Raw genomic sequence first — 27,073 nt, forward strand, 5'->3', positions numbered from 1 at the left:
TTCTACCAACTGTGCTTCTTACGAGGGCTGTAAACGTTATGATGTACTTGTAGATACAACTATATATATATATATATATATATATATATATATATATATATATATATATATATATATATATATATATATATATATAGTCCTCATAGGCTGCATTCGAGGCAAGCCTTGGAGCTAATAAACGGATTTAATAATAATAATAACTTTGATAGCTAATATTTTATTGGGAATGAACAAAAAAATATCAAATTTGGAATCCTGTAGTATGAAATATAAATACGGTTAACTAATGAACTGACATGAAATAAAACTTCATTAACCTTAGATGATTTTACCACACCTTCACCCACCAACACTATGATAAAAAAAAAAAAAAAAAAAGAAACTTAATAGCATAAATAGCATGAGCGGGAAAGTGGGCTTGCGTCTGGTGATTTGGATAAAGGAGGCAAGTGTTAAATAACATACCCTCATTTTTACTATGAACGAATATGAATTTTTATGAGTTACATATTCAACTGTATCCAGCTGCGACCCCGTCTAAGATGCGTTTGACCTCCTGTGGGGGGGGGGGATTCGCGACACAGTTTGAGAAACCCTGCTATAGAGCAGAAATTAAGCAGTGTTCTATTTCGTAAAATAAATTAATAAGTAGAAGTTAACAACAATCAGAATAGAACATTTTCCGAAAACGACCGGCTATCTTGAATAAAAACATTACGAAGTAAAAATCCGACTGATAAAAATCATTATTGTGATAATTAAAAAAAAATCTCGCATTTTGAATCCGACAATAAAATTAAAGACCACCTTTATTGTATCGAAGAATGGATAATGAGTAATTTTTCTCGAATATCTTTCAAGAAATAACTGGGATATGGCGAAAAAGATAATGCCTAAATAGATACGCAATTTCCATACGTGGTAAATAAATTTATTTCCTATTTATCCCAACATTTTCTATTTTCTAATTAGCCCAAACATAATTATTTTCTGCATTGTTCGTTTTATTCCCGTTTGCTTATTTCTATTGGTTAACTTGGGTGTCTTTCTACCATTATGTCAAATTTCAAGCTCATTAAAACTAAGTAATAATTATCAGTTATATTAATAAAATAAATAATTAATTAAAACTAAAAATAAACATTAAATTTTAGAAAACAGACCTTGCGCGTCGGGCTGCATTATATCATCCAAGTTTCTTGCGACGACCGACTAACTGGTTAAAATAAATTTATTAAAACAAAAAATAAAAATGATATATTCATAAGACAAAACAGAAATAAAATAAGATAAAAGCGTTAAAATACAATAAGATAAAAGTGTTAAAATATAATATAATAAAAACATTAAAATACATAGTAGCCCTCAAAGCGAAGTGCCTCTTCATCAGCTAGTCTGTGAATGGTTTACTTCAGCATATATTAATGGTTACAATAGCTCAAGTCAGCTGGGCATGATCATGGATCACGAGTCTGGTGTCCGTAGAGCAGAATTACGTACACGTGATGGTCGCCAGCGCTTATCGCACTGCAATACAGTACATTCTATAATAGGGTGTACGTGTACTGCCCTCGTGCGATTCATAGTATTATTATCGGTGGCTATGCGCAGTGCTTCAAGCCATGAGCGCTGGCGGTAATCACGTGAATAGTCGACGATTTCAATATCCCGTTTGGGATCAAGATTGTGCTGCCCAACCCAATAACGCTCTAATAAACGTTAAATTTATTAATATCATTCCAAATATTGGATAGTATTTTCTGGTATCTAATCCACCACGCTTTCCCATTTCCACTTGTGAGTGGTTTTAAAGTGTTCCATTATTTTCCCCAATGACAGACTGTTTATTTTTGTAAATGACGCTGTTTGATGGAAATAACACTTTCAGGTATTTGTAATTATGGCAAACCCCCTTACGATAGATTATGGATTGTTAACTTGCTAAAATAATGCTGTGCATGATGGGATTTTTTATATGGAAATATAGGAGGACATAGCGTATAGTGTGTTTAGGGTCTAACGACACCAGGGGTTTCCCTCATCTCCGCGTAGTATACATTGTGGTGTGTTACAGAACGCTGTAGAGGCCAGAGGTTTAAAAGTGCATGGATATTGTGGTGTATAATGTTTTGTACCGTTGTTCATCTCGTATTTTAGCCGTTGGATCCCAAATGGTCCCATGTTTAAGAATTCCTAGATTAGCAATGAGGCGTCAATGTATGTTATGACTCTCAACTGTGTGTTCTAAGATCGCTTTCTCTGCTTACGGCAAAAAAAGAAAAAAAGTGCAATTCTTCCAGATGCTGGTTGATTCACCCTTTGAAATTGCCTCGGTATATACATTTCTGTAGTTGGCAATACCACATTAGAAATATAGAAACGATAACACCCGTACATCCGACAGTAAAATGTAATATTTAGTAAAATTAGGGGGAAAAAAATAAAAATTAAGATTTTATCGGAAAATCGAAATTGCACTTACCTTTCGAAATCAACCTTTTGCATTTGGTGGAGATTATTATTATTAGTAGCATATGACGAAAGGAAGTAAGCTTATAAAGCATTAGCCAAAAAAAAAAAAAAAAATCCACATCGTTTGTCTATCTCCTCCAATGATTTGGAGGAGATAGACAAACGATAAGTTCTTCATTGAGCTTATTCTAACTGTCCACTTTCGCAACACCAGGAAGTTCGTTCCAACAGTCAATCACCCACTGGCTGAAGGTAAACCTCCTCACATCTATCCTACAACCGTCCTTCCACAATTTCAATTTATGCCCCACCCCCCCCTCATGTGTGTGGTCTGAGCAAGAGGAAGAATGCCATCAGCACTGAGCTTGTTCAATCCATTCAAAGCCTTAAAAACCTCGATTAGATCTTTCAGGCGTCTCATCTCCAGATGCTACAATTTGCAAAAACGAAGCCTTTCCTGGTATGAGTACCCTTTTGTTCCCTTTGCCAATCTGGTTGCCCTTCTCTACACCCGTTCCAGCAGCTCTACATTCTTCCTAAAACGATGCTTCCAGACCTGTACTCAAAACGTGGCATAACTATTGTCTTGTACAAAGGGATAATCACTTCCTTGTCCCTGATAGCAGAGTTCCTATATATCATAGACAAATTCCATGAGCAGTCCTGGCAGCCTGTCTGCATTGCTCAGAGAACTTCACATCTGACCGCATCTCCCAAGTCTTTTCATTTTCTATTGCCCTGAGTGTAATACCACATGGTTTGGTTTGTTTATCTGGATTATTGCTACCCATATGCAGTATTCTTGCATTTATTTATTCCAAGGCACCCATTCGTCAGAGGATGGAAATGGGACCAACAAGCTTTCCCATAGTAATGTACAATGGGAAAGCGTGAGGGATAGACAACAAATGCCATCAAATATTAGCAAAATCTCATCAAAATCGTAACTGACAAATGGACATCAGATACCAGATGGATAGGTACCATCATTATTAATAAATGTCAATGAAATGTAAAACTTAAAATCGGGGAAATGCAAATGTACTGTCGGAAAAGCAAAACGTACCTGTCTGTTAAGTGAACTGTCGGCAAGTGAAACATGTCTGGCAAATCGTAGTTTTCGGGAAATCGTACCGTCAGGAATGGGATTGTCGGCAAATAGACTTGATCCGCATCTATTTTACAGGTGATGATTCTGAAATGCCGCACATACCACACGAGATTAGCTCTTGGTGGGGAGGAGGGAATGTCACGAGCGACTGTGTCATAGGAGCGGAAGCTGTTCAGATTAATTTCATTAAAGTAATTAAAGCGAAAGCCATTATGTAAAATTTCATCATATTTTTGTTTTTGTGTATGTATTAATAAACAATCCACATGCTTCGTTAAGCGAATTGTTTATATACTGTAGGCGTTGCTTTGTTTTTGCTATATTATATATATATATATATATATATTATTTATTTTATATATATTTTGTTCACCTACTGTTATTTATTTAGGTTAACTTTATGTTACCTTGGGCCACTGACTGCGTATAGGTGTCCAGGGATCTTAAGTTAAACTAGAGTGAAGTGAAACATCTGACATAGACACAAATATAATTTCAACATGTTTAATATAAAATTTTCAAGCATGAGGCTATACCATATTGTTACAGATAATAAGATTAACTTAACCGTGTTCTTTTAACTTCACAAGCAAGTTATTTATGACATATAAACCTCTCTCTCTCTTTTTTTTTTTGTAAACACAATTGCTACACTTTTACAATAAATCCAATTCTCAGCAAGGGGTCCTTGCTACTTCATTAAACATTTTTATTCTAGAAATCAGATAAAATCCCCTTTTTATTATCCTTATTAATTGAGTCTTTTTTTAGCAGGAACACAGAATTTTCCTTTAGTTCCTGTATATTTAGATTTAGTTCCTGTATATATTTAAATTTAATTCCTCTTCTCAGGACAAAACTAGACATAGTATGAATAAAGTGTACTTACAATACTTTTTCCCATCGCCAGGTTGGGCCAGTTCCGTTATCAAAGGACGATTTTACCATTCTGGGGCTTGCAATTCGGGGGATCCCTTTCTTATTCTTTCTCCTCCCTTTTAGTACTATCAGACCGGACTCAGGTGCTAGTGGACCATCTGGTTTTCATAACCTTACACGTGTACTTAACTACGGCTAGTCGAAAATCACCAAAACCCTTTTAGCCTAACTCTGCTCATACTCAGCTAATTTTCACTGATCCAAAATCCTTTTTGGCGTGCTCCCCGGTACACAACTACTACACAGCCTCCAGACACCACCAAAGCTTCAGCCAAAGACCAACTCATTTTCCCGCCACTGAATTCCTTTATATACCAAATTATGTTATACACATAGGTAAAGAATGGTCAGCATTATTCGTATTTTTTAAAAAATTGTAATAAAGGATAAAAAAATTAAAACTGCTTAAATTCATAACTATGAGGTAATTCTCTTTCTGTGGAAAAATTGTTGTACATAATGATTGTACAACAGTTGACTTGAGTTTTATTTCTATATTAATTCGAGAAATGTCACGATGGAGAATTTTAACAATCTTATTTGTTGTGTATTATCTATGACTCAAAGTATCAACTCATCCTTTCTTTGGTTCTCTGCAATACCTTTGCCGATAATTTTTGTCTCTTTTTCTTTCTTCAGCCATACATGGATGGAGGCTTCAGTGATAACCAACCTGTTTTGGATGACAACACAATTACAGTAGCACCTTTTACCGGTGAAAGCGACATCTGTCCTGAAGATGACAGCTTGAGTATACTGCAGATTAGTCTGGCTAACACGAGTATTTCGGTACGTAACACCTTGGTCCGCATTATTTTTCAAAGTCATGTGGGTCACTTTGAAATTAGTTAATTTTAAAGAGATGTTTTGCCTTGCAAAACCAAGCGAATCGCCATTTAACAGCTTGCATTAGCAGGTTTCATGCAAAGATTTCTAAAAATTTTCTTATAGTCACAAGGATTAAACTATTCTCTTTCAAAGCCTTTTTAAGCTAAGAAAAATTATAAACCAGCATTACTAGAAAAATAAGCTAATGCCTTACACAATATAAATGAAAAATCGTGGTTTAATTCTATGGAATTTAATTTCACAAGTATTGGGTTAAAGGATCTATTATGTGTTTAAAAAAATAGGAATAATTTATTTTATTTTTATATTGCGGAAATCTTCTATTACAACAGTTGGTAAACTTTAGGTGAGCGTTTCTCCAGAAGCAATGTAGGTATTCAACAATTTTTTCTTGTTGAATACCTACATTGCTCCTGGAGTAATATATCATACACCATTGTCTTCAGTGCGCCATTTTGAAAAAAAATAAAAAAATAAAAACTGTGTGTGTGTGCCGAGGAGGCATCATCATCATCAGCCATTTTCAATCCACTGCAGGATGAAGGCCTCTCCAGCAAGAGCGGAAGTTAAGTGAAACTTCTTCAGGCGAGCATTTATCACTTGACCGAGGATCTCGTATTGACCGTGTGTATGAATGCCACAGGGGACGAATCGGCATGAATGGGGGCTCGGAGATATGAGACATTCTGTTACCAAATCTGGTTTCGGCAAGTGCTGTTGCATCGGGTGATATTTAAAACCATTTGACTTCGATAGAGCAGGAATCACTTTGTTCTTGAGAGAGCCACAACAGCTGTTACAGGCCGACATTTGACTTACATCCTCATTTGGAAATGCTGTTTAAGAAGAGCGTGATCTCGAGCTGCTACAATCTTCACATCGTTCTTTAACCAAAGCAGATCACACACTGAACAGAAATCATTATCCACGAATGTACGTTTTAACTGTGTGTGGATGCTTCGGTGTTTCTTAAAATCGTTAAATACGTAGCGGGCGTAAGCCCGCTACGTATTTAACGATTTGATGGAGTACTTCTGGCAGCCAGTTTTGGCTTCTTCTTCCCTTTTCGTTTACGACCGGGCTTCGAGGATTCTACATCGTTTTCATTTGCAGTATCATCTTCCACGACTCCTTCCCAATTCACTTCTAACATTTGTGGGGCGAAGTAAGGCTCTGCAGATGTGGATGAATCTTCTCCAGCTTCTTTGTTCAACTCCATCACTCTCTAATTTTTCCGCTGTCGAAATAGCTTAGATCTCTCCTCTGTACTCAATGGAGGTGGTTTCGGTGGTCGCATTACACGTATACGTGCTCTGTACTCCTTACAACACTCACTATTAGTCTTCTGCATGTTGAATTATAAATTCTTTTCCGTCGAAATTTTTTTATTAAATACTGTGGACAATGAGGAAAGAAATAGCATGACGCAATCAGTAGGGCTACTGATTGGATAATGCGTTGCTGAGCAACTCATGTACCAACCGGAGTTGATGTACATGGATCATGTACCAACGAAGTGGTAAAATGGTTGGGGGGGGGATAAATCATTTCGTGTCGCATTTTCTTGGCGATTTTTGTCAATCCACGGACGCATTGAACGTGTACTTGCCCTATACGCCTTAACAACGCTCACTACAGTGGACTCCCGCTTTACGATTGGTTCACTGTACGATCAAATCACTTTATGATGGACACTCCATAACAAAATACCGTTCACTGTACGATATGTAGTAAGCACAGGTCATTGTGATCACGTTTACGAATTGAATTTTATTAACGGCGATTCCAATAAGTGAAAATAGGAGGAATATTATCCATGGGCTATAAAAGTAAAGGTATAAAGCACAGATTTACACTTTATAACCTTACCAACTAACAAAATTAAATGATAAGTGAAAATTGGAAAAATATTTTCCACAGATTAACAATAGAAAAAAAAAAAGGAAGGAAGGCAGAAAGTCATTTATGCCTGGTATTCCACGTGGTCACCCTCCCGATTACTAACCAGGCTTAACTTCTCTAATAAAATGAAAATATATACTTGTATGTCGTTAACTAATGCATAGCAGGCTCAGCACTTTCAAAAGACGCTTCTTGGGGCTTATTTTTAAGGATGCCAACATTAGAATGCCGAACGTTAAATGACATCGACCACTTTAAAGAATAAATCCTTCGAATGCAGACACTTCAAAACTCCGACACCATCAAAACATCGATGCCTAAAATGCCGACACTACAAAATGCTAACTGCTCTAAAGTATAACTGGTCCAAACATGAACTGGGCAGAATTCCACCAAAAATGCCGACAGTCTGTAAAATGTTAAAATGCCAACCGATTGGTCCACTTATTTAGTCTCACCTTCTGGGCAAACACAGTGGTGCAGTAATCCTATTGTGCAGGTGGCGATGCAGCACCACAGCCCTGAGCCCAGAGGAAGAGGCCTAAAAGGAGAAAGTTACATAAAAAATCAAATAAAAATTAGGAAGGGAAAGAGCAAAGAGCAAAAAACAAAGAGCAAATATATTACTAGGGTAGAAAATAAACTATTCTTTCCATATAATAACAATAATAATAATCGGTTGGTGAAGCATCCAGGTTTCGCCATGAAAACTTGGATTTATCATTTCATTATAACTCACCAACCTCATCAGAAAAACTTCCGTTCAGAAGTGTTTAAATAATAACATAACAACAATGTAATCTGATCCTTTGGCATTATTAATCTTTTGCAGTTTTGATGGGATGACATTTTGAAATGCCGGCGCATTGAACAGTCTGCCTTTTAGCAATTTGGTGTTCTGCTCCTTCAGGTGTTTTAACTGCGTCAGCGTTTCCAACTTTTGGTGTTCCGGAGAGTCGGTATGTTGACTGTCAGTATCTTGAAGGACCTATTCGATGTTTTGACTGTGGACATTTTTTATTTATGGTGTTTTGGTTGTCTGTAATTTTAACTAGACCCAATAAGGATAATAACTAGATTCATAAATTCATTTATCAGAAACATAAGATTTAATAAGTAAGGAAGGTTTCTCTTTCTGATAAAAGATAGGGGTCCGACTGCAATAGCACAATTATTGAATTTAGGGAGGAGAGGGGGAAAGAATAGGAAAAAATTTCTGAAACAGAACAGAACATGTAATAATGCTTTTATAATAATCTTAGGGAGGGGGAGAAATAATTATCTCTCTCTGAATCGCTCCTGTGAAAATTACAAGTTAGCTTCGTTTTGAACTTTCTTTAGTTTGGTTCAAATATGGCAGTCACCAACCTTGTAGAAACTGATTTTACACAATTTTGAGAGTTAAGATCCAATATTATTCTGCTTACAGTTGTTACTAACCATTTGAACAATTCCATTTCTGTACAGTACATTTCTCGCTCAGACCACGTATAGCATTCAAAAGGATGAGACATATTTTAACTGTTCATGTTTCCATAACTTGAATTTCTCTTTGAGCTTCCTGTTACAGCTTATAAATAGTATTCTTTCAGATCTGTGCAAGGCATAGAGTGGAAATGGAGGGCATACAGATATTGAACTTGCAATGTAATGTACGTGAATTCAAATCTTGGCAACTCTTACTGCGAAGTCTGCTGTGTTAGCCAGCAAACGACATCACTAGGATTTTCTTTCAGGTTTAAAAAAAAAACCCATACAGAAATGAATTTTGAAACAGTATATATGTATATTCATTTCTTGTTATTTCTCTATGAAAATTTCTGCTGGAGTAAAATACTGTCCAGTAAAACTGGATAACTGTAACATTTGAAGTGTTAATAGCATCTGGTGTTCAAATGATTTCAATAATATAAAAGATATCTAAAGAACTGTAAATTCGGGATGGGAGCGAACAATAAACCAGTAATCGAGCAAAATGTTATTTTCTCATTAACGAATTTGAAATACGTACGGGAAATAAATCCATCTACCATGAAAAAATTGATGTGGTTGTTTTTTAGCAACTGACTGTTAAAAAGAAATACCTCAATTCTCAATATGCGTGTGCCAAATAATCCTTTACTGTTCAAGTTGTGATTTGTACTTTACTTGTATAAGTCAGTCAAGGAATAACTGTTTCTGACATTCGTATCTACGTGTCTACGTGTAACGGCATTTATTGTATATATATTTAAAATGTTTTACTACGCTGACCATGAAGTTAATGAAGTACAGCTTTACACTGTATACACTTTTACGACTTTTTTAAATCCTTTTTAAATGTGGCCATAAAACAGTACCATAAATTCTTCTTTGTGAATTTCGTGTGTTCATAACACTTTATTTATTTAGCTAACTTCCTGATCATAGTCCAACGATAAAGTCTGCGATCCTCCAATTGTTCACGTTAGAGATCACTTTAAGTCTCTTTCAAAAACTTCCAAAGTTGGTTTCCTAATTGCACGCTTTTTCACATTAAGACAACATCGCTTCACGCATCAAAAATGAAATCCAAATAGAGCATTTCCACTTTTGTACCTAAGATCGTCGTTATGGTACGATTACAGAAAGCACTAGGCTTGCTTTATTGGAGTCGGCTTAAGCTATAAAAAAAATTAATCATACAAAGAGTCTAATTAATTTTCAGGATTATTCCGTGATTATTTTTAGTTTTAAAACTTATTGCATAAAGGCAGGCCAATCATCAGGAGTTATTGCTGGAAATGGGTAGTTGTGGAAGGCGTTTGGGTATTCGCAATTAAACAGCAATAGTTAAAATTCTCTGAAATATTTATCTGAACCAACCGCTCTGTTTTTTTTTTTTTTTTTTTTTTTTTTGATCCCAAGAATTGAAATACAACAGTCCGAAACAATTGGGACCGAGAGTATTTCGAATAATCGATTTTAAATTCATTTTATCTACATAAAAAAGCATAAAAGGAGAGCAGGAGGAAAATTAATGAAAGAAAATTAACTAATTTAATTTATATGATTTACCATTATTACGTACTGTACATACTTATAATGCTTTCAAATATATTGTCAATGTTTTTCTTCTTGAAAGATGTAGCTCTTTTTTAAACCTGCAAGATTTTGAATTTTCTTCAAATGTATCAATCGGTTCGCGATCAGCTCCTTTCCGTAGTGCGATTCATTATAATCGCCTTCATTTTTGTCTGATTTGAATTAATGTAATTAGTGGTAAAACTATTTCCTTTTCTGTCAGAAAGTGATAATGTGGGTCGTTACGAAAACAACAGCTAACACGCAGTCCATGTGTTAGCTGTCCTTAGTTTTGTGTATCTCTATCAAAATGCTCAAAAGATAAAAATGAAAAAAAACTGGATAATTGAAATTTTGGATAGCTGGAATTCTACCATACCAATTATGTTTATAATTTATTATTGGAAACTCTGGAAAATCCGGCACATTTTGTAAAAAAAAAAGTGATTGTACAGTTCCGGAACAACTGGCACTTTTATCAACGATCGTATTAGTCTTTAAGAATCCATACGAGAAAAAGGGTGGTTGTTGTGGCTGGTGATACAGAAAGTGTACGAACACGTGTGACCAGTTTGACCTCACTGTAGAACAGCTGAGAACGAAGAAAGACAGAAAATATCCAGTCTGAGTACAGATAAAAAAGTATGCCTCATTAAATCTGTGGTTAATCTCAGGTACACAAACAATAGATAAATTCTACACAACCAGGGTTGCGTAGAATTTATCGACTACTCATACAACTCGTCAGCTGCATGACAAAGTTATAATGGAGACAAAAACGAAACTTAATTTCCCCAAGTGTGCTATATTTTAAAAAGGTTTTTTTTAATACTTTTAAGCAAGAGAATGCAATAAGTAAATTTTTCTGTTTATACTCCGGCACGACAACCAAGTCAGTAGAGTTTACAATAAATCGTCAATACAAATATTTATCGTATTTAGTAGTCACGGGCTTGAACCCCGGTGCACTCAAGGAACGCGTGCTATGCACTCTCGCTCCTGACCACTGGGCTACGTCAGGTCTAGGACGTGCCAAAGTAAATAGGACTAACCTAAGGAATTTAAAATACATATAATTTTTGAAGAAGTGTTCTTTTCAAAGAGAAATAGTGGCGTTTGGGTGGCTTCACCGTATCTGATTATGCTCTGTTGAAAAAAATTTAAGATGGAAAAACCATTAAGAAATACTCGTATTAAATATTAAATATTGCCTAAAGACTTGAAGGAGATAAATATTGTCTTTAAATGTTTGAAGAGATGGAGACGCTAAATAATGTCTTTAAATATTGTCTGAAGACATGTAGGAGCTAGAAAAAGCCCATAACTAGATGCAGCAAACTTTAATAAGCCCGGAACTCAAGAACAACTCAAGTGGAAGCCCAAAAGAGGAAGTATAGTGAGGCCGAGAAATTTGAAGATCGCCGGCCAAAATTTAACAGTGAAAAATTGATTTTGATTGTTTTTCATGAGAAAGAACAATTTACTTTGTGTTCTTTTTTATTTACTTTGTCTTTCTTGATAATTTTAATATAATTAAGCGCGAAAATATTGCTAGAGATATAAATATAGAGATATTTCTCTTCATATTTCAGATTACACCAGGAAATATGTATCGATTCACTCGCATATTATTTCCTGGCCATCCAGAGCTTTTAAGCCAGCTTTGTCAACAAGGATTTGACGATGCTCTCAGGTTTCTGCAGAGAAAAAGTAAGTTATATTAAAACTAAATACTAATACATGAATTGAAATCCTGAATAATATTTTATGTACTTTCTGTGCTTTGTTGATTAGCTACCAACTATGCTCCGATGCTTTCGCTCATACTTTTTTTTGTTTATCAATTACTGTTAAATTACTTGGTTACTTTTAGTAAATTTATAATGGTTCTTAAATAGTATGCTAATAATATAATTTGTAACGAAGAATTTAATAAACAGTATAATTCAATGTGTTATGAAAGTAATATGCTCAAATTAATAAGAGGATGAATCAGTTTTAAAATTAAAAAGTAATTAATATGGCGATATACAAATAAAATGCAAAGTATTTCCTGTCCAATAGAAAATTTAGAAAAAAAGTATTGTTTTATTTATTTCTTTGATTCATAACCCTCATATATACAAAAATACAAAAAAAAACAGACACTATATAAAAAAATAATTTAAAAAAATTCATAAACGCTACCTCAATCTTTATCCTTCTGATTACTCTCTCCGAAACTATCCAACTCCGATCTTGATTACGCACGGCTTAAATTGATTATGACCAGAAACCCCCGGGATCACAGCGGAAGGCCCCAACCCGGCCTCAGCCCTTAAGGGACAAAACTTTTCGACACCGTCGTGATAACCCGGTAGGAAACAAACTGACTAATGTGAACTTTCCTCACGCTATTTATTACTGAGAGATTACTTGTTAATACGCATGCGCTCAAAGGTCCACGAATCAGAGATGAGAAGAGGTCTCCGTATGTTAATCGCGTTATTTTTGATTCTCATTTCTAAGGTTTCTGCAATTAAAAGTCTTGTGCTAAATGTGTTGTATGTTCAGAACCTTGGCTTCATTAAACAAGAAGAAGTGTCCTCGTTTATCGAATGTAATGACAGTTCAAACGCCGTGACCCTCGTTGCCCTAACCGACGCAGCATGTTGCTTAAGATGAGTGTCCAAAGGGCACCTTGTAGACCCCACATACGAAGAGTCACAGGGATATTCAGGGATATTCATGTGTTGTTGTGGCGGATCCCAGGGTTTCCCCCATAAGCTGCTATTGTACTTCTTGTGTTGAAGCTTATGCCAAAACCGGCCAATTGTATGTAGTGTGTTGGGCGTGTAAGTGTTATGATGTGTTCTGTTGTTATATACGAAGAGTCACAGGGGGATATTCAGGGATATTCATGTGTTGTTGTGGCGGATCCCAGGGTTCCCCCCATAAGCCGCTATTGTACTTCTTGTGTTGAAGCTTATGCCAAAACCGGCCAATTGTATGTAGTGTGTTGGACGTGTAAGTGTTATGATGTGTTCTGTTGTTATGTTATCGGCCGGTACCTGGCTCTTAGCAGGTAAGAAGCAGTAACACCTGGTCACTACGTCTCCCCCCCCCATCCCCGCCACGTGGAGGCGGCCAGGATCAATTATCTCCTGCTGGGCAAGCCCAGGGCATAACACCTGAGAGTGCCCGAAAAAGAGAATGAAGTGGAAAAAGAGGAATACAGAGGGAGAAGTTTGGGATCTGGGGAGGTAAATGGATAGAACAGAGGAGAATCAACAGAGGGACTCTCCAATAGTTAGAAGTGAGAAGAAGTAAAGCAAGAATAAAGTAGGAAGAAGTGGAGAAGTGGACTAACTTCTCTAACCATGGAGACCTATCTCATGGAAAATCCCATCCTAGGAAGTAGGATCAGCAAAACATCTTAATTTACAGTTTGCCTAACCCCTTGTAGGCAGAACGTCTTCAGTTGTTGAAGAAATAATTGATCTTCTAACAAAAAATACAGTGAAAGCAAATTCCACGAAATCTGGAAAGCTCCACAGAAAGACACTATGTGCAATATGTACAATATCCTCTTCTTCAGGAACACAGCAGAATATACACTATTTACAGATTCGTCCAATGTAATGCCAGGGTAATGCCATAACCTGGCCCAATAAATAAAATGTTTCAGGGTTAACGCAAAAGTAATATACATGTTCAAATCCTAGATGAGATCACATTAGGCAGGGTTCAAAATTATGTTTTAAAAATTTCTTGCCTAAATACAAGCTCTAAGAGAGCCAAAAAAGTCTAAGATAATCATCCAAGATAGTTAATAACAGAGTTACTAGGAAAAGTCTGTAATATGAAAAGTCACAGTGGTAACATGTCACTCACAAAGAAATATTAATTCCAAAAACTATGAAACGCTAAAGGCCAAATAATATCTCGATGAGTAGAGCAAAATTCCTTATACAATAAATACCTATTCTGCTGAAAACAGTTCCACATCAAGAACAAGTCTATTATAAAATCCAGGAAAGTATAGTGTAGCACTTAATGATACTAATCAGTTGCAAATATAGAATCCAATCAAAAATGAGAGATATTTCTTTCCTAATCCAATAAAGGATCCAAGAAATCGCAGGAACAGTAAAATTAGGACCTAATTTCGGTTCTTCTTTTAAATGCACGAGAAGCAAACACATTCATAGCATTAAAAGCTGTCTGAGACTCAACCAGAATTTTATTGTTGCTGGAGTCCAAGTTAGGAACTACACTAAGTAGGTCACGTCGAAGATCGTTATAATAATGACATTGATGAAGAATATGGTTAACAGTTTCTTCCTGGCCACACAAACAAGATGTTGTTGGTGAAAGTCCCAGTTTGTGAAGTTTACTATTTATACTTCCGTGGCCAGTTAATATAAACATACCATATAAGCCCGGCGAAAACCACTTTAACTCCTCCTTTTTAATTTCCCTTGCTACAGGCAGAAAGTCCCTTGTGACTGCACCAATATCAGATGAAGACCACTCCTGCTGCCATTTTGCAATAAATATTTGCCTTAATCTTGTCTTCTCAGTCTTAATGGGAGCACTTAGATCTAATTGGATGTTATCATAGGTCAATGGTATTTTCTTCAAAAGGTGATACTTAAGGTAGCGGTACTGAACTTCAAAATGGACAGGTAGTTTCCCAAGCAAAGCCTGAAGAGCCATCGTGGAGGTAGTTCGACAAGCTCTTGACATGGTTAGGAGGGCAGCCCTCTGTGCTTGTAACAGTTGCTTTACTACAGCAACCTTATTAGCTCTAAAGCCCCATGCACCAGCTCCATAAGAAATTATCGACAAAAACACACAATTATAGTGAAGTCGTAAGGTTTGACCTCTAAGACCCCAGTCTTGTCTTGTTATCTGTTTAATTCGGCTCAGGAACAATTTAGCCTTTTCTTTCACATACTGAACATGTGGTAGGAAACTGAGAGCATCATCAATATAAATGCCTAGGTATTTGGTCTTCGATAAGTACTTAATGGTTTGTTCCCTATATTTAATAACTGGAGGTCTTCCATGGTCAAGCTTTCCCTTAAGCAACATCTGAGACGTTTTTGCAATAGAAACCTGCAATTTATGTGTACGAAGAGTCACAGGGGGGGATATTCAGGGGATATTCATGTGTTGTTGTGGCGGATCCCAGGGTTTCCCCCATAAGCCGCTATTGTACTTCTTGTGTTGAAGCTTATGCCAAAACCGGCCAATTGTATGTAGTGTGTTGGTCGTGTAAGTGTTATGATGTGTTCTGTTGTTATGTTATCGGCCGGTGCCTGGCTCTTAGCAGATAAGAAGCAGTAACACCTGGTCACTACGTCTCACCCCCCATCCCCGCCACGTGGAGGCGGCCAGGATCAATTATCTCCTGCTGGGCAAGCCCAGGGCATAACACCTGAGAGTGCCCGAAAAAGAGAGTGAAGTGGAAAAAGAGGAATACAGAGGGAGAAGTTTGGGATCTGGGGAGGTAAATGGATAGAATAGAGGAGAATCAACAGAGGGACTCTCCAATAGTTAGAAGTGAGAAGAAGTTAAGCAAGAATAAAGTAGGAAGAAGTGGAGAAGTGGACTAACTTCTCTAACCATGGAGACCTATCTCATGGAAAATCCCATCCTAGGAACTAGGATCAGCAAAACAACTTAATTACAGTTTGCCTAACCCCTTGTAGGCAGAACGTCTTCAGTTGTTGAAGAAATGATTGATCTTCTAACAAAAAAAAAAAAAAAAAAAAAAAAAGTGAAAGCAAATTCCACGAATTCTGAAAAGCTCCACAGAAAGACACTATGTGCAATATGTACAATATCTTCTTCTTCAGGAACACAGCAGAATATACACTATGTACAGATTCGTCCAATGTAATGCCAGGGTAATGCCATAACCTGGCCCAATAAATAAAATGTTTCAGGGTAAACGCAAAAGTAATATACATGTCCAAATCCTAGATGAGATCACATTAGGCAGGGTTCAAAATTATGTTTTAAAAAGTTCTTGCCTAAATACAATTTATGTGTGGTATTCACTCACAAAGTAATATTAATTCCCAAAACTATGAGACGCAAAAGGCCAAATAGTATCTCGATGAGTAGAGCAAAATTCCTTATACAGTAAAAACCTATTCTGCAGAAAACAGTTTCACATCAAGAACAAGTCTATTATAAAATCCAGGAAAGTATAGTGTAGCACTTTATGATACTAATCAGTTGCAGATATATAGAATCCAATCAAAAATGAGAGATATTTCTTTCCTAATCCAATAAAGGATCCAAGAACTCGCAGGAACAGTAAAACTAGGACCTAATTTCGGTTCTTCTTTTAAATGCACAAGAAGCAAACACATTCATAGCATTAAAAGCTGTCTGAGACTCAACCAGAATTTTATTGTTGCTGGAGTCCAAGTTAGGAACTACACTAAGTAGGTCACGTCGAAGATCGTTATAATAATGACACTGATGAAGAATATGGTTAACAGTTTCTTCCTGGCCACACAAACAAGATGTTGTTGGTGAAAGTCCCAGTTTGTGAAGTTTACTATTTATACTTCCGTGGCCAGTTAATATAAACATACCATATAAGCCCGGCGAAAACCACTTTAACTCCTCCTTTTTAATTTCCCTTGCTACAGGCAGAAAGTCCCTTGTGACTGCACCAATATCAGATGAAGACCACTCCTGCTGCCATTTTGCAATAAATATTTGCCTTAATCTTGTCTTCTCGGTCTTAATGGGAGCACTTAGATCTAATTGGATGTTATCATAGGTCAACGGTATTTTCTTCAAAAGGTGATACTTAAGGTAGCGGTACTGAACTTCGAAATGGACAGGTAGTTTCCCAAGCAAAACCTGAAGAGCCATGGTGGAGGTGGTTCGACAAGCTCTTGACATGGTCAGGAGGGCAGCCCTCTGTGCTTGTAACAGTTGCTTTACTACAGCAACTTTATTAGCTCTAAAGCCCCATGCACCCGCTCCATAAGAAATTATCGACAAAAATACACAATTATAATGAAGTCGTAAGAGTCACAGTTACCACCTGGAATATTGCTGACCGGGCTAGCCGGGTGGGTAAAGTACCTGCCTGGCAACCCAAAGATGGCGGGTTCGAATCCCGCCTTGGGCTTGGATCAGAGTAGTGTAAAAACTTTGTGAGGTGCATTATGGCCACAGAAGCCGATGCACCAACAACTAACAAAAAAAAAAAAAAAAAATTGCATGATGTTAGTATTATATACTAACATCATGCAATTCCATAGCTGAAGAGGAGAATGTGGAACGCCTTTTCAGTACGGAATGAGGTTTTTGAGTGGCTTCGCTATTACTCTAAAATCAGCGTCCCCCAGAAAAGAATATTGAGCTGTTTGTACCACTGACATGGAATCGTAATAATTTTTTTCCCAAGCCTATTGCTATTTCCTGTACTATCTATCCTATCTTTGGCTTGTAACCTAATTTTGTTCATATTATCTTGTTCATATAATCTATCCTATCTTTCGCCTGTAACCTAATTTCGTTCATCAAAACTCAATGAATACCCCCTGTTTAAAAACCTGTACGTAAGCTCTTCAATTTCATAATTTAATACAATCTGCGACGTCGTATATTTATATGCATGTGAGAATAGATTTAAAATAAAGGTCGGAGTTGGAGAGTTTCGAAGAGAAGTAATCCTATGGATAAAGATTGAGGTAACTCTTATGAAATTTTTTAAAATCTCATTTAAACATAGGACATATTGAGCCTTAGTTGTTCATGGTTTTATAGTTATTAAAATTTAAAAATTCCGAATAGTTTTAGCATTTAGTATTAGTTTAGGAATATGATGCAAGAAAGAAAGCTTATACAGTACAGTATTAGGCTAATACAACCTGTATCGATAGGTGAAGGACTCTTCATCTATCATTTGTAAGCCCTATCTATCATTGATAGTGCAATATAATATGGTGTATGAGCTGATTTAGCTAGAGTTCTGTACACTTGGCTTGCGCCGCTTTGCATTAATGGAGTCATGAATTTATGTAGGGGAATCCAAATAGTGGTCACATGGAAATCCTTATCTCTTCTGGCAGAAGTAGATCTACCAATCGCGAAAATTGGGGGATGGGGGGGGTCCCTCGTGGTGGAATATGACACTGCGATAGATCACGCTATTGTGATCAGGAGGTGAGAATCTTGATACACTTTTGAATTCAGCTGAGAATGCAGGTATGGAGGATGTGTGCAGTTACAATACTATCCTACACAGTTCATAGTTCTGAAATGAAGGGATTGTGCTGTGACGGAACAGAATGAATTCGTTTTGGTGGAAGTGGACGAGGATGTGGTATTCTGTTCCTGAATTGGGGTGGGTGTCCACTCCTACTTCCGCATCCACATGATCGACCCTTCGTTTTCACTTAACATCCTCTGGTAGTTCTACACATGGTGTGGTCAACATTGTTGTGACGGGCAGCTCCTTGTGCTAGTTCATGATACCTGCAGAACTCCAGCTCCTTGGGCAGGCAGTTTTATTCTAGGTGTAGAATATACTGGTACCGTCACAAGGTACAAGCTTTTTCTCAGCCAAGTACCTGGTGCATACAGACTCTGAGATTCTTGAAGACTTCTTCGACGTCGTGGGGGCTTCCTTATTCAATGCCTGTGAAAAACATTTCCTTCTGCTGCTGAAATAAAAAGGTGTAAATTGAGGTATTTGAAGGAGTCTTTTTTTTTTTTTTTTTACTGTGTTTTGTGGTTTGGTATGGTTTGCCGCCGTGGACGTTGAAATGGACTGACAGTTATTTATAACTTGGACTTTGGACTGTTTTCTATATGTATCTATTTTTGTGTCGCTTTAATGTATATATTTTTTGTTTCATCTTAGAGGGTATTTCCCACCCTGTAATTGGGCAAAAACAGGGCGGAATATATCAGAGTTATGTAAATTATTTGTATGTAGACATGTATAGTATCTTATGTAGGACGGCACCTGAACGAAAGTTCAACTCCGTCTTTGTACACTGTGATGGTTACAGAGCACTGTAACAGGCCAGAAATGTGTGTAACGTTATGTTCGTGCAGTGTGTGTGTTGTTATGTTGTTTAGTTGTTTCTGGCCGTTTTGTCACCAGGCAGGCGATCACCTGGAAAGCCTGCCCAGTGTCCGTCTACACCACGGGGAGGTAGGCCACAACTGCGCAGGAACCATGGCCAACCTCAACAGTCACGTACTGAATGTCCAAACCCAAAGAGGGACTGGACTGAATACAAAATTATTTGTATATTAGGCAGCGGTATTGCCAAACTTTGCCAATATCGCTGCCTAATACTATAAATAAACTGTCGCAGAAGCACAGTTGATATAAGCGCCGATCTCTCCACACCGGGTGGAAAAGAACTGAGTTAGAATCACGTCGATGATGTGAGGGATTTTTATTATTATTATCTTTATTTTCTCCTAAGAGACACCCGCTTACGGCTATTAACCAGGGGGTGCACATTCATATACAAATATAAGATATCATCATCATCATCAGCCATTTTCAATCCACTGCAGGATGAAGGCCTCTCCAGCAACTTTCCAGTTCCTTCTGTTTTGAGCACTGGCCATCCATTTACTACTCAAAAACTCATGAATTTCATCTATCCATCTCCGCCTTTGTCTTCCAGGTTTTCTTCTAGCCCCTCTTGGGTACCATTCTGTTATTTTCTTAGTCCATCTGTCATCATGTCTTCGAGCTATGTGTCCTGCCCAAGACCATTTTAGTTCTTTAGTTTTGATAAGAATGTCCTTTACTTGAGTTTGCTGCCTAATCCATGTGTTTCTCTTCTTATCTAACAGTCTGATTCCCAATATAATTCGTTCCATTCTTCGCTGTGTAGTTCTTAGCTTCTTTTCCATTCTTTTGGTGAGTGCCCAAGTTTCACTTCCATAAGTCATGGTGGGGAGTATACATTGATTCATTATTTTACGTTTCAGACAAACTGGGATATTGCTCTTCAGTATGTGGCTATATTTCCTGAATGCTATCCATCCAAAATTTATTCTTCTCTTGACTTCCAGCCATTTATCATTATTACAGCTAATAACTTGTCCCAGATAAGTATATGACTCCACCTTTTCAATTACTGCTCCTTCAATCATTATTTCCCTTTCCGTGGCATACTTGTTCATCATTACTTTTGTTTTAGCCATATTCATCTTTAGTCCAAAATCCTTACTAACTGTGCATAACTGATTAAGATTTTCCTCTAATTCTTTGGGATCGTGGCTTATGACCACAATGTCATCTGCAAATCGTAAATGGTTTAGGTACTCTCCGTTCACATTGACTCCTTTCTGCGACCAGTCTAATCTTCTGAAAGCTTCCTCAAGGGCAGCAGTAAACAGCTTCGGAGATATTGTGTCTCCTTGTCGAACTCCTTTCTCGATTTTAAATTTGCTACTGTCTTTGTCTAGTCTAATAAAGGATGTAGCACTCTCATATATTTTCTTCAAAATCATAATATATGGAGTATCTATGCCTTGTCTTTCCAGTGCCCGAAACATTGCCTTATGCTGTATGGAGTCAAATGCCTTTTCATAATCCACAAATGCCAGGCATAATGGTGTTTTATATTCATTTGCTTTCTCCATTAGCTGTGATATTACGTGAAGGTGATCCATAGTTGAGAATCCTGTCCTAAAGCCAGCTTGCTCTTTCGGTTGATTCTCATCAAGTATTCTTTCTAATCTGTTAGTAATGACCCTTGTGAACAACTTGTAGATATGGGATAACAAGCTAATTGGTCTATAATTTCCAATTTCTGATTTATCTCCTTTCTTATGCAGCAAAACTATGATTGCATTATTCCACTGCTTAGGCATCACACCTTTTCTAATGCACTTTGTGAAGAGCCTTGCCAGTTTTTGTGTTATGTCTCTTCCTCCCAATTTTAACAACTCTACAGTAACTTCATCTTCCCCCGGGGCTTTCCGATTCTTCATTTTCTTCAATGCATGTTCTACCTCATCAGGAAGAATATCAGGTATGTCGTATGTGTTGCTACTTTGCAATACATGTTCCCCACTGCTGGTATCATTCCCTCGCTCCTTGTATAATTCTCTATAGTAGTCTTCTGCTATTTGAATTATGCCTTCTCTGCTGTTTATAAGTACACCATTGCTATTCTTCAGTTTCAGTATCATTTGTCTTTCTGTATTACTGCTCATGGCTGCTGATTTAAATCCTTTGTTTTCCCTTAATGCTTTTTCTACTTTTCTTGTGTTAAATCTTCTTATGTCCTCTCTGAGTCTCTTTCTAATGGCTTTGCATAACTCAGTATACTCAATTTTCTCCCTGTCAGTGTTTTTCTTGCTCTTCATTTGTCGTCTTTGGTTCATCATGACAAGTGTTTCTTGACTAATTTTTTCTTCTTTGGATTTCTGTTTCCCTATAGGTTTCTTGGGCTTTATCACTTTCAGAAAGTTGTAATATTCCTCGTCAATATCTTGGTCCTGAGCAGTCTGCAGAAGCTCAAACTTGTTCTTAAGTTCCAGTACATACTGCTTTTTCTCCTCCTCTGTTATTTCAAAGACCTTTGTATTATTTACTCGAGTCAGTTTTTTCCTTTCCTTTCCTACATCTATTGCAAGTGTACATCTTACCATTCTGTGATCACTTCCAACATTTACCTTATTCAGGACGGTAACATCATTCACAATATATCTTCTGTTAGTGAGGATGAAGTCGATTTCATTAGTTGTTAATCCATTTGGGCTCTTCCATGTCCACTTTCTGTTCACCCTTTTCTTGAAAAAAGTGTTCATTACTGACAGTCCTTGAGATTCTGCAAATTCCACAAGTTTTTCACCTCTTTTATTTCTTTCACCAATTCCAAAATTTCCTATAGTTCCTCTTTCTGCGCTGTTTTGCCTTTTTCCAACCTTAGCATTGAAGTCCCCCATAATAATAGTGTAGTGGGTTTTCTGCTCATCTAGAAGACTCTCAATTTCAGTGTACATTTCTTCAACCTCTTCATCATCATGGCTCGATGTTGGTGCATAAATCATTATAATCTTTAGCTTGTACCTCTTAGAAATCTTGAGTATTAGTCTTGACACCCTTGGTGATGTACTTTTGAATTCCAAAATGTTGTTTTTTAAATCTTTATGGACCAGAAACCCAACTCCACCTTCACTCCTTTCACTGTTTCCATTGGTGTACAGCAGATTTCCACTTGATAGACTTATAAGTGACTCATTTCTTCTTCTTGTTTCAGCCAAACCGATGATATTCCAATTCACATTTTCTAGTTCCTTTTCCAGCTCTAATATCCATTTATAATTATCCATTTATAATTTATACATATCATTGTCTTAAATTATACAAATCATACATTGTCTAATTAATTATAATATACATAGCATTGTCTAATGAATTATAATATACATAGCATTGCCTTATCTTTACATGACAGGCAGATAGAAATAGAGCACAAGCATAATTTGCAATTTTACAAGGAATTAGAGAATGTTCACATCTACACCACTATTTACAGCGAGATAATAGAAAGACGAGACGTATAATGTAAACATAACAGGAACACCAGTGGGGAGCAAAAACAGTTCCGACCAGTTCATTCTTCATTTCCTGCATTCTGTTTTGTTTTCATCTGTGGGCTTCACTCAACATTTATAGGTGGAGTAATGCATTCTGAAATATTTCAGTCCTGTACCTCTTCTCTGTGCAAAGCTTTTCTGGGTCTGCTTGAAGATCGTTGTACATCTTAATGGTGTTAGAAGGAAAAAATCGCTAAAGGCTTCCCAGCTGCGTGAGCGCGCTACTGATTGGAGGGGATGGTGTCCTATTCGCCCACCCATGGGCCTTCTCACAACGTAATTGGACGTAAACCCGTGGAAACCCCAGGGGCTCACATCTGGTGAGTATGGGCTTGCCACACCCAGGGTCCTGAGCTGGATATCCTCATTCTTCTCTTTCTTGGTGATTCCCTTGCACCATATAGCTAATAATAATAAACTCGAATTTTTGTCCAGCAAACCACGCAATTTACAGACATGATATATGCGGTGTAATATGGCCTAGGTAGCTGATGCGCCTAGAACTCCTACAACAACAACAATAAATAAATAAATATATTAAACTGAACAGGAGAATTTACATGATTGTTCATCATTGTGAGATAATTAATTATTTGAGACTGCATTATGCGATGAACTTTTATGGGTTCTTTTCATTGAGTTAGTCAGGTCTCAGGCGAGGATATCAAAATTTTTCCGGTGAAAGTTCTGTAATTTTTTTGTCCAGCAAAGCAGTCAGATCGACCAAAGAATACATCCAATTATGGACATAATATGCCTTTTTTTTCTTTTGTTTTCAAACCATACGCAGCTTCACTTTTTACACAAAGTACAAGAAAAATAAATTTTTATCATAAAATTTATTTAAGTTCAGTAAAATTCTGTGATTTGTATTTCTAGACCTCTTATCGTGTACAAGATGCTTTTCAGCCCAGTCAAGTCCTGTAGTGTCAGAGACTGAGACAGAAGAAGAAGCAGAAGTTATCGCACTTACTGACGATAGTGAATCTTACGATGTTTTCTTAGACTGTAAGCAATGTCAGCAAATCACGACACTCACGATGCCAGAAACCTTAGTGAAAGGTAAGTTATTTCCCTGGTTAATAGTAAGCTGCTTCTTTTTGAAGTTGTTAACGTAATGAAACAGTTCCAAAGGACAATTTACCATGATTCCATATAGTATTAACAATACAAATTAAATTTGCGAAATGTATGACATTGATATGATTATGGTCGTAATCAGTGGTGGCTCGTGACTCTGATGTATGGGGGTGCTGCTTATTAAAGTGCCATTAAATTGCCTCGGTTATAAAACATGTAGACATAGATAATAATAATAATAATAATAATAATAAGCAAGTTAAAAATACTACAAAACATTAACTTGACACTTACCATTCACAGACTTGGATAATCTTGAAATTTTATTTAAAAACAAAATCCATTCTTCGGTTTTTAATTGTTGAAAATAGATTGATAACTTTTTCATTCAAGTTTAGTGCACTTGATGACCAAGCTTTTCTCTATTGAAAGCATTGCTTGAGCATTTAGCCTTTCCTGATTCATAGTGCTCCTTAAAAATGTTTTTATTCTTTTTAATTTCGAATGGCAGCGTTCGGGCTCTGAAGTAATCATCAGAATGGCCAAAAGAATTTTTATGAGTTTTGGGAGTTCACCAAGAACTTCAGCTAGATTATTTTCTGAGATAAATTTCAACAAGTGAGTTAATTTGCAATAATTATGTAGATCATGTCTGCTATTGAAAACTTTTAATTCCGTCAGAAGTTTTTCCTCTTTCAATCATGGGATATGCCTCAGCAGTCTCCCGTACCTCTTCCATGGGCATTTTCGTTCGAAAAATAATAAAGTTTTCCTTGTTAAACGATTTAACAGCAATTAATTGCTTAAAAGAATATCTCTCACCTATGACAACACTTACATAGTTGCATACTTCCTTCGCTTCAATCATGAGTGTTTTTGAAGGATTTTCACATTTTGGAATGGCATTCTTAAAGTTTGCTATATATTCATGTATTTTAAATGCGTCAATTTCTCGAGATTGCATTTGATTATAAATAACTTTCACATGAGGCATATATTATCTGATGGTAAAGTTCTAACCAGAACCTGAATTTTTCATTATTCAAGATGTGCAAAGTTCCAGTTGCTTCTGAAATCGTCTTATCTGCGTTTGCTGTCGCTTGTATTTCCTCCATGCACCTTTTAAGGATTCAAAATTTTCACCTCTAAAAATTGCGTATTGACAACCAGGCATCGACTCAAGCACTGGGAACAAAATGGAGAACTGTCTAGTACACAGTTCTGCCTACGGTTAAACTTCAAAGTTAAAAACGATTTCGTGTTTTTATTGGTTTATTATTGAAATGAATATTGGAAATAGTTGCTTTCTCATGAACCAAAAGCCTTAGGCTATGGTTGGGCCTGGATAGCCAGGGCTCTTTTTAATACTTGTATTAAATAAAGCAATTTTTTTAATTTGTTTTTTTATTATTAATATTATTTTTATTTGTATTTTTGATTATTGGAAATACAGTATACTATATGCGGGACCTGTTAATAAAAATATTTATTGCGTTGCATTGTTCTTCACAAAATTTCATATAACTCCGTTGACTGTATATCTAGATTTAAAAATCTGGGGATGCTGCATAGTGTGCATAGTATTAGGGTCAGGCGCCACCTGTGGTTTCCCACATCTGCGCCATATGTTCGCTGTGAAGGAATACAGAACTACTGTAAATGCCAGAAAAGTGTTGTGTGTTGTATATGACATATTGCGTTAGGTTCTGTTGTGTGTCCTGGCATTTGGCCGCAGGGCCCCTAGTGGGACTCCACGTTGCCCGCACACACCACTAGGAGGTAGCCAGTCTGCCCATTATTCTCTGGCTTGTCTCCGCCAGGGTCGCCAGAGCTTCCTGGACGGAGACAAAAAAAAAAAAAAAAAAAAAAAAAATGTAGAGTCGGGGAAGTACAGAGTGTACGCAAGAAAGGAGGGTATAGCTAGAAATATGGAGGATGTAGGCGAAGGTATCCTCCAGGTTATCAATGGAGCAATAAGCGCCATCAGTTGAAAGGGGAACCCGGGAAGGACAATAAATAAGGCAGCAAGAGAGCCGTGTGCAATTTGCCACTGAGGAATGAGATGGTCCATACGTCAGTTGATCCTATCCAGGTTAAGATCGGTTGGCCAGTTAGGTTAGGATCAGATGTTTGGGTTGTTCCTATTTTGTGTTGGCAATAGGGTGCTCCGTCTTGTGAAGAGGGCTTGTGCAAACTTGGTAAACTCATAGTAGTAGTTTTCTTCTGTGATGAATAAGTGTTCGTTTCCTTGAGGGTTATCTTGTATACGAGTAAACAGGATGCTGCGGAGGTCCTCATAGTGTTGGCAGGTATATACTAGATGGTTCCAGTCTTCTATTTCACCACATGCACAGTAGGGGTTGTCAATGATTCCCATGGATGTTAATTTATGGTTTATTGATCCGTGTCCAGTAATGAGGTAGGTGGTATGAAGACCAGGAGAAAACCAAGTTGGAGATTTAGGAAATACGGCATTCACATAAGGTATAAATTTCTTGGTGATTGGGCCCTTGTCGGTAGCAGTCCATCTGTCCTGCCAGGTCTGAAGTAGTAGGATGGCAATTTTTTTCTTTTCCTGCCTGATTTCATTCAGGTTATTGATGGAGTGTCCAAGGATAGTTGCTGGTATACCCCTGGATAGACAGTAGTGGAGGCCCCTTCGAATAACCTCCAGATCAAGCGGAAGGACGCCCGCAAGAACCTGAAGGGCTGGGTTGCTAACTGTGCAGCATGCCCTTGTAATAGTAAGAAGGATGGTGCGCTGGATGGTTCCCAGTTTACGTTTGTTGTTGTACAGAGTTGCCCTGCGAAACCAGACCCCTGATCCATACGTTATGAAGGGAAGGAAGATTGATTTGTACAGAATCTTAAGGGTGCGTCGGTTCAATCCCCAATCGCGACGACTTACCCGTGCGATGAGAGCAGTGTAGTTTCTCACTTTCGCGTGGAGGTGTGCAAGATGCGGAGAGAAAGTGAGCTTAGAGTCAAGTACTATTCCCAGTAGTTTTAACGTAGAAACTAGCTTGACGGTTTGGCCTAGAAGTTTGATAGTGGGGTTTCTAGTAGGCTGCAGTGATCCCT

The 27,073-nt window shown here is 37.2% G+C and overlaps 1 protein-coding gene across 1 annotated transcript in view; it reads left to right on the forward strand.

Moving 5' to 3' along the window:
• The window catches only part of LOC150077343 (patatin-like phospholipase domain-containing protein 2), a 97,390-nt gene that overhangs the window by 40,662 nt on the left and 29,655 nt on the right, over positions 1-27,073 (forward strand). Inside the window, exons 4-6 of the mRNA XM_090385862.1 lie at positions 5,162-5,311; positions 11,908-12,025; positions 23,792-23,974. Coding sequence (XP_090241988.1) covers positions 5,162-5,311; positions 11,908-12,025; positions 23,792-23,974 — 451 coding nt within the window. The remainder of the gene's footprint in view (positions 1-5,161; positions 5,312-11,907; positions 12,026-23,791; positions 23,975-27,073) is intronic.

Source organism: Mastigoproctus giganteus, chromosome 12, assembly GCF_048544385.1.
Source record: "Mastigoproctus giganteus isolate SK-2022 chromosome 12, ASM4854438v1, whole genome shotgun sequence".
Taxonomy (NCBI): Eukaryota; Metazoa; Arthropoda; class Arachnida; order Uropygi; family Thelyphonidae; genus Mastigoproctus; species Mastigoproctus giganteus.